At 40.5% G+C, this 14,097-nt stretch overlaps 2 protein-coding genes across 2 annotated transcripts; one reads left to right on the forward strand and one right to left on the reverse strand.

Moving 5' to 3' along the window:
- Positions 1-653: 653 nt before the first annotated feature.
- Positions 654-4,979, reverse strand: traip (TRAF-interacting protein). The gene is made up of 16 exons (XM_062416046.1): positions 4,834-4,979; positions 4,514-4,632; positions 4,366-4,423; positions 4,187-4,270; positions 4,042-4,081; positions 3,825-3,952; positions 3,613-3,707; positions 3,245-3,358; positions 3,050-3,137; positions 2,873-2,962; positions 2,699-2,787; positions 2,443-2,598; positions 2,150-2,195; positions 1,955-2,059; positions 1,803-1,853; positions 654-964 (listed from the first exon to the last, which is right to left on the reverse strand). Exons 2-16 carry the CDS (start codon positions 4,609-4,611, stop codon positions 857-859), a joined length of 1,350 nt encoding a protein of 449 aa, XP_062272030.1. The 5' UTR covers positions 4,612-4,632; positions 4,834-4,979; the 3' UTR covers positions 654-856.
- Positions 4,980-6,326: 1,347 nt separating this feature from the next.
- mon1a (MON1 secretory trafficking family member A) lies at positions 6,327-11,846 on the forward strand. Its single transcript, XM_062416443.1, has 6 exons — positions 6,327-6,450; positions 6,933-7,084; positions 8,597-8,962; positions 9,070-9,835; positions 9,940-10,087; positions 10,735-11,846. Exons 2-6 carry the CDS (start codon positions 6,961-6,963, stop codon positions 10,873-10,875), a joined length of 1,545 nt encoding a protein of 514 aa, XP_062272427.1. The 5' UTR covers positions 6,327-6,450; positions 6,933-6,960; the 3' UTR covers positions 10,876-11,846.
- Positions 11,847-14,097: the final 2,251 nt, after the last annotated feature.

Below are 14,097 nucleotides of genomic sequence, written 5' to 3' on the forward strand. Positions count from 1 at the left end.
AAACGTTGTCAGAGAGCTTCACGTGATCATCTGCAAACATGAGATCATTCCAAAACCACAGCTCAATTAACACTCTCCTATTTAGCAGTATATTATTACGTCTAACTTTTGCTACTTGATCTCAATGTACAACTCAGGCTTTCATTTTTTTTTTAGGGGTGGGGGGGTTCTTCTATACTGGCACAGCATTTTCAATACAATTGGATCCAGCAGTTACCATGTGCAGTGCATATTTCCTTACAATGCAGGAAAGTCATACCCTGATGTGAGAAAAACACTGTTTGTGCTGCCCTCTGCAGGATAGCCCACCTCAGTGACAGGTTAGTTTAGAAAAGCACAGTTCAGAGGGAATGCTGTGTAGACCCCACACAAACCTTAATAAAAAAATATTGTTTATTATTTGGAGTTGGCATACATCTGGTAGTACCATTAAAACAAAAAAAAATGTCTCCAGTATTTCCACATGTAGGCATTAGTGCGAAAAATAACAGATTATTTTTCGAAGTATAGAGTCAAATAGCTTTTACTGCAAGATGCATCAACATAATAGAGCACTCACTAATAGAGCACTACAATACTATCTCAGCAAGAAAAAACTGCTTGAGGGTCTAAACAGTCTCCACATACAAGTTCACATAAACACAAATATTAAATGTACAGCAAGTTTGGTGATGTCAACAAAAACTCAGCATCTGTTGTCAGGTGGTGGGAGGTCAGTCACTGCCTCTAAATGCAGTTCGATCAGATGTTTCTGTTTGGCGCTGAATGGCAGAGCCGCTACCAGGCTGGTTCTCTGTGCCAGAGCGGCAGAAACATCCTGACCTTCCTCGACTCCCGGGGAGCCACTCGTCAGCATTTACTCGAGGAAGCTGTCCAAAGTCAGGCAAGTTGAAATCTTGGGTGGAGGCCTGGTCACCTTTTTCCTTTTAGCTTTCATCAGTGGGCGAATCTCTGCTAAAGGAGACTGAGGTAGAGTGCTTGATTAAGGAATTTAAGCAGTTTAGGTTTTACCTGTCATTATCATTTTATCATTTTTGCAAGAATTGTTCAAAAGTAATACAGTAAATTATTGCATTTTTATTTTAAGCTGTATTAATTGATTGATTTTGCCACTTGATGCCAGTGGAACAAAGTAGAAGAAATACAAAACAGTGACATCTCATCACCTTTAAGTTATGAAAAACTAGTGTATTCACACATCCAGCAGACATATTAACATTCCTCGGAGTTACCTGGTTACCTCCTGGTAGAACAAGTCCAACATAAACTCTCATTTAGCTCTGATTTTGAACTCTAGTGGCTAGATGCTTCACTGTGTTCACCAGCTTGTTGCTGATTTTATCATCCATTAAGTGCTGCACAGATTAATTAGAGCTTTTTTTTTTGTTTAAAAAAAAAAAAAGAAGCTGCCTGCTGTGGCCAGAAACAGGATTGACAAAGCTGCAGGCTAAAACTCAAAACAAAAATCTGAAAAACACCTTTGAAACACCCTGAAAAGTTGGGGGTGGTTCATGAATACGAGCAACACCTTTCATATAATTTGTTTAGAAAAAATATTGATTAGTGAAGCTTTAATTATTGTTGAATGCCAGGTTTGACTGTCCCCAAGCTTATTTACAGTGCTATGATACTGCACTATGACTTGGCAGTTTATATGGGTCAATATTCCACAAAATGTAAGTCCTGATGCAGCCAAGACGGATATTCAACCCCAAAACTGGTTTAAAAAAAAGAAGAAAAAAAGCTCTATTATCAATGATTAGATTAGAAAAACACATAATCCACATGACAAAAAAGGATACAGGTTGGATGAATTTAGTTCGTCCTCCTAATCCATCATAACCAGTTCTCACCTGAAAATAGAAACATTATCATTCATCAAACCGCTACAAAGCACAGATCACGTATCAAAACATCAGACATGAAATGCAGCAGATGGTTTTGTTGTACATACAGCTCCAGGCTTCCTGTGAGGGTCCAACATGCTACCAAAAGTCTTCTTTCTGAAGAGGAAGGAGTTCCTCAAAAACGGATCCATGGATCCATCTTCATCTTGAGCCTGAGGTACGAAAAAATAAATAGAAATAACATCATGACATGTACACCAGATTTGGAAATGGATTTTGTTGATACTGATTAAAGAACTTACCTTGCTTAAAGATGAAGTTTTCTCTTTTTGTTTGGACACAGATGACCTGAAAAATGAAGCATTTTAAATTTTGACTGTGTTTTCTATTTAATTAATTAGTATACAAAGACAATATTTGACATCACCAGATCTGAACACACAACTCTCTTCAGCCATCTGAGCTACCATAGTCACTTTACAACAGATGCGCGCGCGCGCGCACACACACACACACACACACACACACACACACACACACACACACACACACACACACACACACACACACACACACACACACAAACAAAACTTACGCAGGAGGGTCAAGACGCATCTTCTTAGATGGGACCTGCGTCGGTCTTCTAACCACATTATCTGGGGTGGTGATGTCATAGGTCATGTTGAGGTCAATGTCCTTGCTGTCTGCAGGATGGTGGAGGTGAGGCTTTTTTAGCTCCATTGGAGCCGGGCTGAGAGGAGGGCAGAGAAACCCTAATCAGTAAATCCAACATGGCTTATACTTTCATAAAAGATTTACAAAAGTGTTACAAGAATGGTCCAGCGGCTGACCTCTCAAAGACGAGCCGACTGAGGGCTTCATTTGTCCGTGTCGGCGTGCTCAGAGTCTTCTGAAGAAACTCCACCTTCTTCTTCAGACTCTGTGGGCAGATACGCATACATGCATCACAAAGATGGAGTTCTCCGCTATATAAACTACAAGCAAATTTGTTGGCTTTGCCTTACGGAGATCTCTTTGTCTGCATGGCACAGATCATTCTGCAGAGACTTCATATCCTCTTTAGTTTGATTCACCTCCATACTGGCTTTATGGAACTAAAAAGGCACAAAAAAACAGTCATGAATTGATTCCCAGAGTGTTAATGTATGCTTTATTATGACCACTTTTTAAAACAAAACTACCTTGTTGTTTGTGGTGAGCACTTCTCTCTTCAGCTTCTCACACATGTCATTTGAAGACTTTAGGGTTCCTTTTAAATTATCATACTCTCTAAAAAACAAAGGTAGGAGATAACAGGGAACATTTAATGAATGACGACTGATGTAGCTTGAAAGTGATGTGCTATTAAAAAGGCAGACAGGACTTGTGCTCCTCACTTTTTGAGAGAGATGCAGTAGATGGAGAGCTGCTCCACAGCGGCCTGACTGACACCCATATCCATGATCATGGATTCCACCTCTGCTCTCTGGCCCTGTAACAACACATCCAGACTGGAGCCAAGCAAACAGTGTTAGTCCACATTTAGGATTCAAGAAAACACAGCGAAAAAAAAAACTAAATTGGGTGATATTAATAACAATATTGTCAAACTAGGCTAAATAGCTGAGCTACAGCTGTCCTAAAAGTATATGAAGTACTATCTAAAACACATTTTCTTTTCAGTATATGCAGCATAACTGTGATGATCAAAATGTGGCCCTAGTTAGAAGTGTATATATGACAATACTTGTTTGACTGTGGATACCTTTCATAGGTTTTCATTTTGTTCCTGAGTCTGCGGGCCTCCTCTTTGGCAGCCTGAACATCATTATGTTGTGTCTCCAGGTATGTCATTTGTTTCTGTGCGAGATCAAATGAAATAAATGAATATTAAATGCATCAGACCCTCTCAGAAACAATAGGACTGTTGGATCAGCACAGAAAATGTGTTTAAACGATGAGGAACAGACGGCTTACTCTGAGAGCAGAACAGAACATCTCCTTCTCAGCGATGTCTTTCCGTACACTGTCCAGGTCTCTCCTCTGCTTGTCCACAGTGTCCTTCAAACTGTCTACCACCTTCTGTTTGTCTCGCCAGTCTCTCTCTACCAATCGATTAGATAAACAAAGAACTTACGCTGTGTGTGTTTCATGATCAAGCAACATCGTCTCACCACACAGTTAAAAGTCTTACCTTTAGAGCTTAAAAGAGCCTTCATTCGATCAAGTTCATTCTAAGGACGAGAGAAACACAGTGAGAACCAAAAAACACGAGATCATGAATGGCACAGTGATAAGCTTGAATCTAAAATAGTATGTAGATGCTGTAAGTTTTGTACCTGTAAGCTTTCTGGGTCTGTTGTGCCCTCCTCTTCTCCACCAATGTCAAAGTACAGCTTGCTGATAATGTGTCTGGTGCTGACCTACACACAGAGAAGACCAGTACCTCAGTTTATTCCTCTGTTTGTCAGGTTGATCCAGCCTATGCAGCAGTTGAACGTGTATATGTATACTGTACCTGTTTCCTACACTGTGGGCATGTCTTTGTGGGGGCTGTCTGAAACCACTGAAGAAGACTGACAGTAGGAGAGGAGAAAGGGAACAATTAGTCATTTAATAGGTGTCAGAAATCTGAGTGGTATTGTTGACCTCCTCTAACATGTTACCATTCATAGTGGAAAGTGTGTCCGCAGTGGATGGCAGCAACATCTTTGGAGTGATCGAAGAAGTCGGAGCATATTGTGCAATATGCTCGGATAGGCATGTTTGTGCCACAAAAAACATCCTGTTAACCATACAGAAAGAGTATTAACTACACTTCTCAACGTGCACAATGTGTTGCTCTCGTAGATCACCTATGTTCGTGTATATAGCTTTCTCTTTTTTTGTGTACAGTTTAGCTACAGCTGTGACATAACATAAGCTAACGCCACGCTAGTTAGCTTTGGCTGACGTTAGCTTCCTTGTAAACAGTTGCCATACTTACCAAATAAAGACTTTAAGTTACAGCGCAAAACCAAACATCCTCAATCAGTCTTTTCCGTTTAAGTGTGAGTGTGTCATTTTAACGGTGTTACACTGACTCTAACATATAGAACTCGGTTTGCCAACACAAACACAATAGTTACTCCACTGCAGCTGTTTCCCCGCTGTATGTTCAAACACACGGTGCGTTCAAGGGCCCGTTGTGCGTTAAAAGACTGTGTTCAGGGCCCGTGATCGTCGCCAAAACCGTCCGCGGGAACGCGCGCAGCCTATTAAAGCCTTGGATGTACACCCATGGCTAAGGCTGTATCTGTTGACTGTATGTTATATCACCCAGTTTATATGGTCTACAGCTGCTTTATCTGGATCCAATTGTCATAACGATCAAATACACATAACTTGATGTCCATGGCAATAGGAAAAGTATGTCTTTGTGAAACTTTAATGCTTCTTGTAACTGAATAATCACAACCTTGGTGGCCAAAAAAGTATTTGAATTTTTTTTTAACATAGTGTGTTTCATCTGCTCTGTGCCCTAGATTATAACCAGTCCAATTCATTTCACTAGTTTGAATATCTTTAAAGTAGCAGTAAGCCTACAACCCATACAATGCAGTCTTCCGTGTGCCAGAAAGTGGCTGTGTCAAAGGTTATTTATGCCTTAAAATGACTTGGTTTTATCCATGAGGGCTATTTTAAAGATTACAGCCAACCCAGTCCTTTTTACCAATTGGAATAACTTTAAATGACAATATAACCAGTACAATGCAGTTTTCCACTTGCCAAAAAGTGAATACAGCTCCCAACTTGTGACTGAAAGGTTGTTTCATTTGCTGTTACCACGGACATAAAGTTGTATGGATTTGCATGTTATGACTGTTTGATCGGCGAAAAGCAGCTGTACACGTATATAAACTGGGTGATACCCCTTTAACAGACTACGCGCGCTCCCGCTGATCACTTTTTTGGCACGACATGTGACCTCGCTTTACGCTCAGTCAATGGTTCAAACACACCGTGCGTTCATGGCCTCCTCGTATACGCGGCGACATTTCTTCTATTACTACTACTAATGGTAATATTAATAGAAAGTGTAAATGTAACTCAACATCCATCTTTATTGAATATGAGTTTGCCTCACGACTTATTTTAATACATTAAGTTATTCAAAAGTGGGAACATTTTATTTCAAAGAGGCTACAATTTAACAACACATTTATAATCACGCATCATTGCCTTTTCATTTAATTTTGTGTCCAGCCACGAGCTTACAGGCACCATCAAGATTAAATAAATACATAAATAACAGCACAAATGACCCAATGCAACGTTGAGTAGTCAGCCGATTTCACAAATGTTCAGTTAATGCTCCAATTTATTTTTATTTTATTTTATTCTTATTAAATTAGGCATTTTTAGTACTCCAGAGGAAAACTTCATATCCCACAATTCCTACTTCCGCAACTTTTCAGGGCACGTTGACTAGCAAGAAGAAGAAGCAGAAGAAGAGAAGTCTGTGTGATCTGATCTCTGCTCTGCTAGTTAGCCAGCTGCTGTAACTGTGACAAGCGGGTTGTGGAGCACAACGATCAGATGCAGGCAGCTCCGGACATGAAAGGTAAACATCTGGGAATAACTTAGAACGAGTGAAGAAAGCGATTTATCAGGAAGGATGAAGGCAGCGAACCCAAACCGAGCTAGCCTGAGCTAACTCACTGTTTATTATCTGCTACACTGAGCAGTCAAAGTAACCTTTGAAGTTTTGCATCAGCACATAAGACGTCTCTCCACTGACAGCTGTGAAACACGAAGGCATATGACAACTATAAAACACAGCCGTGGAAAAAACGAAGGATAAATGTTTTTCTCTGAGATAAGTTTGTTATTATCTTTTCACACCATAGTAACACAGGAGTGAAACTGTAGCTCAAAAGTTTCGAAAATGTAGAAAGTGTAAAAGTCAGACCATAAAATGTTAATGACTCACGTGCTTCTAGCCATGTCATAATAATAGTACATCATAACCAGCTTGATCTTCAGTCACGGTGTCACAAAGCTGTTGACCTTTGGCCTCACAGCTCTCTCTGTTTGTCCTACAAGGTGTGTGTCCCTGCCTTCAGTAGCAGTGATGGATGGAGAAGGCCAGAGAGCTGCTGCATCCTGGGAGAATGGTACTCTGGCTCCAGTGGACCGCCTTCGCTCTGAGAGGGCAGACAGCCCCACACCGGGTCTGGTGGAAGGAACTGAACCAGGTGAGGCCGGATCACATTCACCCAACACTTTCTGCAGACTGTCAGACCTACAGCATTTCATAGAAATCATAGAAATCTGAACACTGCAGAATGATCATCTCTTTCTCAAATATACTGAAATCATGATCTCTCACAAACAGGCACTTAACACTCTGAGATGATGCCTTTAGTCACAACAGTTAAGTAAATCGCAGCAATTAGACATTAGATTTGTATTATATATACTTTATTTATTCACAAAGGGAAAACTGCAATAGTCACCACATGCCAACACGTATGATAAGGTGGAGAAAAAAAACATAAAAACAAAGCCAGGTTAAAACAGTACCAGTCACATGGATAAGTTATGTGCTACTTAAAAAACAAGACAACAATTATATCTGTCTTGAGGTCTAGATCAGTGATGAATACAATGAATAAATGAATGTCCTTGTAGTGTCTTGGCTCATCTTTCACAGGATCACAAAGCATTGTTGAATCTTATGTAATAACTCTGCTGCAACACTTTTTATTTCCTCATTGTACAACCAGCAACAATGCAAACATTGCTGCTTGAATCAACCGCATTTTTTTTCTGTTTGCACAATACACACAGAAAATCCGCCTCTAGTAATTTAGATTTTTAATGGATACATAATTGTACCGTGTCAAAAACAAGAGTATCACATACATGTACCTTCCCTCACGGGTGAAAATTATCCCATGAGTTGACTTCCTTACTGACCAGCTGTTGCTAAGCACAAAACCAGATGAGCTTGTTTTTAACTCGTGAATCAAATGTTTAAGAAGTTCTCCATTTGACATCAGTGTGATTGTGTGTGTGAGAAAGAAGGAGACAGTATGAGTATGCACATCCTGTTTGTGTTTAGAAATGTTAAACGTATGATCACAGTAATGTGTCTTTTGTTATTTGCATGACTTACTAACATTCCACTTACAGGAGGCCCACTACTTTTCACTTTGTTCGATGGTTGAGTGCAATCATTTACTTTATGAATTGACAATGAGCACCAGTGAATGCATCATTACTTCTGGAAGATGCAGTGTTTAAAAAACATTAAAAAACATTAACGTGACAACAATGAAGAAAAAAAACTCTGGCTCTAATAATACCGACCGTGTCCTGGCTCAGATCTGAAAAAAATATATGTGAGTATGTCACAGTGAAAGCATGTCTGCATCCAGCTTGAACAAATCCAACCTCTGATGTAACTCTAGATTTATTCTACTTAGCCTGGAGATAAACGTTGCATTTTTGCAGTGTTAAGTTGATGACTCATTATCCGGCTTCCCCTATTCGCCTCATATTTTGTCTAAATTAAATAAGCTGCAACAAGAGGTTCTTAATTTCCTTTTACTGGAGCTCCTCTGAAAAGTTTGAGCTATAAGTAGTTCTTCTATGCCTGTTTTGTGTTAGTGTTTACACAAAAAGAATGATTAAACAGCTGAGTCAAATAGTTATTGAGGCTTCATAAAAACAATACGTGATCGTTACTCTCTCGTTTGACGTAGGTGCTGGCCAGAAGAGTGCTATGTTTGTGCATGCGCAGTCCTTTGAGGATCTGACGGCCGAGGCTGAGGAAGAAGCTCGGAGGGAGACTGAACTGGACAAATCAGGAGAGTGCGCAGATGATCTCAAAGCGCTGGAGGAGCAGCACAGCAACGACGTTTCATCAGAGGCCAGGACGAAGGAGGAGGATGTGTCCAGCGAAGCGTGGAGGAGCCACAGAAAACATGTGTTTGTGCTGAGCGAGGCCGGAAAGCCAATCTACACCCGCTATGGCACCGAGGAGGCTCTGTCCAGTACCATGGGTGTGATGATGGCCCTCGTGTCCTTCGTCGAGGCCGAGAAGAACTTCATCCGCTCCATCCACGCAGGTCAGAATTCACTGTGTCTCGCAAGTAAAGATAAACGATTTTATGAATTGTGTCAGAAAGGAAATATGTTGAATCCATGCCAACTCTGTGATGATTTTCTGTGTCAGATGGATGTAAGGTGGTTTTCCTCACCAAGAGTCCGCTGGTCCTGGTGGGCGTGTCCCGCACCTGTCAGTCAGACAAGGAGCTGCTGCGGGAGCTGCAGTACATCTACTACCAGATCGTCAGCCTGCTCACCCTCACCCAACTCAACCACATCTTCCAGCACAAGCAAAACTACGACCTGCGACGCCTCCTGGCCGGCTCCGAGTATCTCACCGACAACCTGCTGCATCGCTTGGACCGCGACCCCGGCCTGCTGCTCAGCGCCGTCACCTGCCTGCCTCTTCCCAGCTCCTCCAGGGATGTGGTCTCATCGAGCCTGCAGGCCGCCAAATCCAAAAGCCTGGTGTTCTCCATTCTGCTGGCAGGAGACCGCCTGGTTACTCTGGTGAGGAAAAAGGACCAGTTCCTGCACCACATAGACTTGCACTTGGTCTTCAACCTGGTGGGCTCCTCCTCGTCCTTTCGAGAGGGCGAAGGCTGGACGCCGATCTGTCTGCCAAAGTTCAACACCGCAGGATTTTTCCACGCTCACATTTCTTACCTGGAGCCCGCGTCCGAGCTCTGCCTCATCCTGGTCTCAACTGACCGAGAGGACTTTTTTAACATGTCCGACTGCAAGAAAAGGTTTCTAGAGAGGCTGAGTAAGCGCACTGCCTACACGGCCCTGAAAGAGGCACTGAAATGTCCAAGCTACTCTGTGGCGCAGGTCGGCATCCCGGAGCTCAGACACTTCCTGTATAAGTCAAAGAGCTCGGGGCTGTACACCAGGTGAGGAGGATGTCTTCTGATATGTCTGATAAGCATGTGTTACACTATTTTTTTTTAGCTTCTGGGTACAAATCTTCAGCACACTCTTATTTTTCTTCCTCCAGTCCGGAGTTTCCAGAGGTGTACCAGTCTGATGAAGAGCAGGAAAGGCTGATGGGTTTGTACCAGGACCTTCACAGCTGCCTGCACCATCCAACCAGACCTCTCCGCTCCTTCTACCGCTGTAGTGAATCTGAGAACCTGCTGGCATGGGTAAGCTTGGCACTGTGATATAAGACACTTTGTTCTACAAGAAAGTCTTTTAAATATTTTATGAATCCTCTGGCTCAAATTCTCACAACAGAGTTTGAATTTTTAAAATGCTGCACACCTATTTTTGGCCTCAAAGTCTGACATAGCACACCAAATGAAAACATCACTTCTCATCCAGACAGTCTGCAGTGGTCATTTCCTCTTTTCCTGTTCAAATAGTAATGAGATTTTATTTTTTCAATTTATGTTGAAGTCAGTACCAGAAATGATATAGAGAGAGAATGGAAACTTACATTTTTGATGGAAAACTTTGATGTGGAACTTTCTGTTGCAAAGGTTTTTATTCAAGACAGTAATCAGACATAATGTAGATAAATCACATATATATTTAATCATCTAAAATATAGTACATTATTGTAATAACATTACATTTACACTCCTGCTGTGTACATTTAATACATTTAGTGCATGCAGTTTGCTCTTTGTATGTGCATTTTGTGTTTAAAGGTAAGAAGCATTCAGCAACTCAGTTTGTCTCTTTGCATTTAGATTTTTGCACATTGAATATTATGAAAATTGAGACAAAGCAGTCACTAAATACTGTAACACTCATCACATCCTTGTCTCCTTGTCCCTTCTTTCTGCAGGTGACAAGTGGCTTTGAGCTCTACCTCTGCTTCAGTCCTCTCGGGACCAAGGCGTTGGCCGTCTCTGCTGTCACCAAACTGCTGAAGTGGATCAGGAAGGAGGAGGATCGCCTCTTCATCCTGAGCCCTCTCACATACTGAGCCCTCTGCTGCCACCGGCTGACCTTCTGAGACAAAAAAAAAGCATCACCCTCAACACCGACTGGCCTGGTGCTAATAACGGCTGTAGACGATGCAGTAGTCTGTTCAGTGTCTACGTATGATTATCAAAGCTATGCATTTCTTGATACCGGGTTCTCTTTGATGTAATTCACAGATTTGTGATGGGAGTAGGTATCACAACAGAGATAAATTAAGGCTGTATTTTAGCTGGCTAGATTTTTTATAATTTTTAATTTGGATAAAACAGTGTGAGATTGAAGCAGCATCAGCACCATCGCTTACCTAATAACAACATACTGTAAATGATTAGTTTTACTGTAAAGCTTCCCTAAGGATGAAAAATGCTGTCTTTGTCTTTTTATTGCTATGAACTCAGTTCTTAAAAATCAAGAATAAAAATTGACTTTGAAAACTGGAATTTCCTCAAGACCTGCCTTAGAATGTATTCTCTTGTTCCCAGTCATCCTGTCCTGATATGAGTTAACCACATTCCTGTTTTCCCTTCACATAATGACCAATAACTAAAGGAATCATTGTGTCCCTTTACGTCTATGCACTTTCATGTTGCGAAAGGCACTCCCAAGAGAAATGTGTTAACGAGTTTACTGCTGTCAGTTGTATTAAAATAATATGTCGTTGTCAGTGTGAAGGAATTTTAATGTATGTACATTAATCTTTCAGTGTCCAATAGCATTTTACTTTGAATATTCCCATACTGATAACAGTAGAACTGTTGTGTGAATCTGTCCTGCTTGTTGTCTAATCATAAAGGTTCATTGTATTTTATGAAATCCAGCTTTGCTTAAGCAATCCAGCGTTACCTCTTCTGCTTCCACTAATCATGCCTTAACTAATGGCTGTTGTGCAAAGCCAATATAAGGTTGTAACAGTGCAGGTTTACTGCTGCCGCACAGTTTCAAGATTATATATTAATAAATGACAAGTAATAAAACCGACTCCTTATCTCTCGCTCATTTTATTATGTTGATGTCTGCTTTCTTTTTTAAAGTATTCATGTATAGACTACCTCACTGTAGTCCCAGTATTATAATAACAATATTATTATTACTTTACTGTCCTATTATATAAATTACATATATTTTGGCTGTGCTTATATATAAGGAATAATAGGATTAATTTCCCTGAGTACCATCATGTCTCAGTAGACCAACATAACACACACCAGGACACACACTGGGCCTGTTGTCTAAACAGTAACTGTAGCTGCAGGTTCCAGCATCATTATTAAAAAATAGTGTTGGTGGCTTGTCGATTGTTGAATGAAACAAGCAGTACATAGTAAGAAATCAGCTGTTGAAATTTCCCTGCATCAAATTATAGCATCACCCAGTAAGGTGTCTGAACCATCACAGAGTGGGTTAATTGGTGTGCTGCTGGAGAGGGGAGGAGCCAGCTGGAGCGCAGCTGGAAGACAGACCGCTCACTCACACTGAGAGTAAAAGTTGAATCCGAAACCAACAAGTTTACACTCCCCAGCGCTTCTTCAGGACGAGTAGGACCTGTGTACCAGCATATTTATGTCATCTTGAATTTTGAATTTGAGGACGGATCCATCGTACATCGTTATACAACCAAAACAAGCATCCAAACTGGCGGAGGTTGCTTCCCTGAAGAGGATAGTAACTAACCTGTACAGGTACGTTTTTAAAAATCTTTTTAAATAACATTCGCAGCTTCATGTGTCATAGATACTTTTGAACAAAACAGAAGTAGCTATAAAGGCAGATTTGATCGAACAGATATCACAGGAAAACAACATCATACTCCCACCATACATTTAAATAATCACCGTATAATGATACCAGAGCAAGAGAGTCAAATTATTATCAAGTTCGCTGAAGTAATTTTTAGCCTATTACTGTAATTACTGTACTTGCAATTAATGAATCTATCTCATTCTAAGTAAATACTTTTTGTTTATGACACAGGCTGTGGTGTGAAACTGTAGGTAATGTGTGATCATAAGTGAGTGGATTATGTGTGCCATTGATTATTCAGTTTATAATGTGACAGTAATGTGATATATGTTATATTAAAGTTAAGTTTTCGTTCTGCTCAGTAAAGCATGCCTAACAGATAACAATGATGGACTATATTTGACTTGTAAAACTCATTGAGCAAAGGTGTAGCTACACCTAACCTTTCAGGTTTTGTGCAGCTGTTGGAATCAGATAACATCACACATGTGGATCGAAGCCAAGCAGGATAAGTGCTGGCAGGATTTCACTGAACTGACTGTCAGAGCAAATAACAGAGGTATGAATGTGGAGATAAGAAGTACAACCAAAAAGATAACAGATCATAGCAGCAAAGGATGAAAATGATGCTGCTTCTGCACAGCATCATTTTTCAGAATTGATTTGGGTTTTGAACCATGTTGACACAACCACTTCAGACACTGATTTGAAAGGATATTAAGTGTAAACAAATTGTCCTTATATAAATGAAGATGTTTTAAATTGAAATAAATGTAGGTCTAATATCTTTAAAGGGTTCTGGTGGTTCCTCACTGGTTTGGGGAGCATTTCCAAATACTGAATCAATACATGTGTCCCTGGGGTATAATATGTTTTGACTATTGGTTTTATGCAAAGCAGCTTGCCTGTGCATTGACTGATGGAAGAGAGGTGATCTTCCTTACTCTAATTAAAGGTCACAAGAGTGCCTGTGAGTAAGGCACTGATCCAATAAAGTTATTCCTTCTCACAGTAGTTTCACAGGGTATTGTTTTATGTATTTTGACACTAAAGTACTGTTATGTTGTGTTCTTGGAAAATGAGACATGTAAATAGTGTATTTACGACCGACAACACACAATAATGTAATTGTGTCACATTGAGTAGGATTTAGATTTTAGATTTTAGATTTAGATGGCGCTGTGACACCACTTTTAATTGACCTGTGAGGAAATAAACTGATGCAGCCTTCAGTCAAACCTGCATGCTTGCCTCTAAATAGCAGAGTAGCACCATGAATGGAAACTCATTTTCAACCATTTGCTTTATTAACCATGAACATGAAGAAAGTCAATCAGTGCCATTACTATGTGTACGCATGTCCTCCTGGCTTTGAAACTCTAACCTTAATCTCAGTTTCACATGGAGCTGCACATGTTAAAATGTAACACAACGTCAGTGGGATTCTATGAATTATTGATGCAAAGACACAAGAGTCTTGGCT

Source organism: Scomber scombrus, chromosome 3 (assembly GCF_963691925.1).
Source record: "Scomber scombrus chromosome 3, fScoSco1.1, whole genome shotgun sequence".
NCBI lineage: Eukaryota > Metazoa > Chordata > Actinopteri > Scombriformes > Scombridae > Scomber > Scomber scombrus.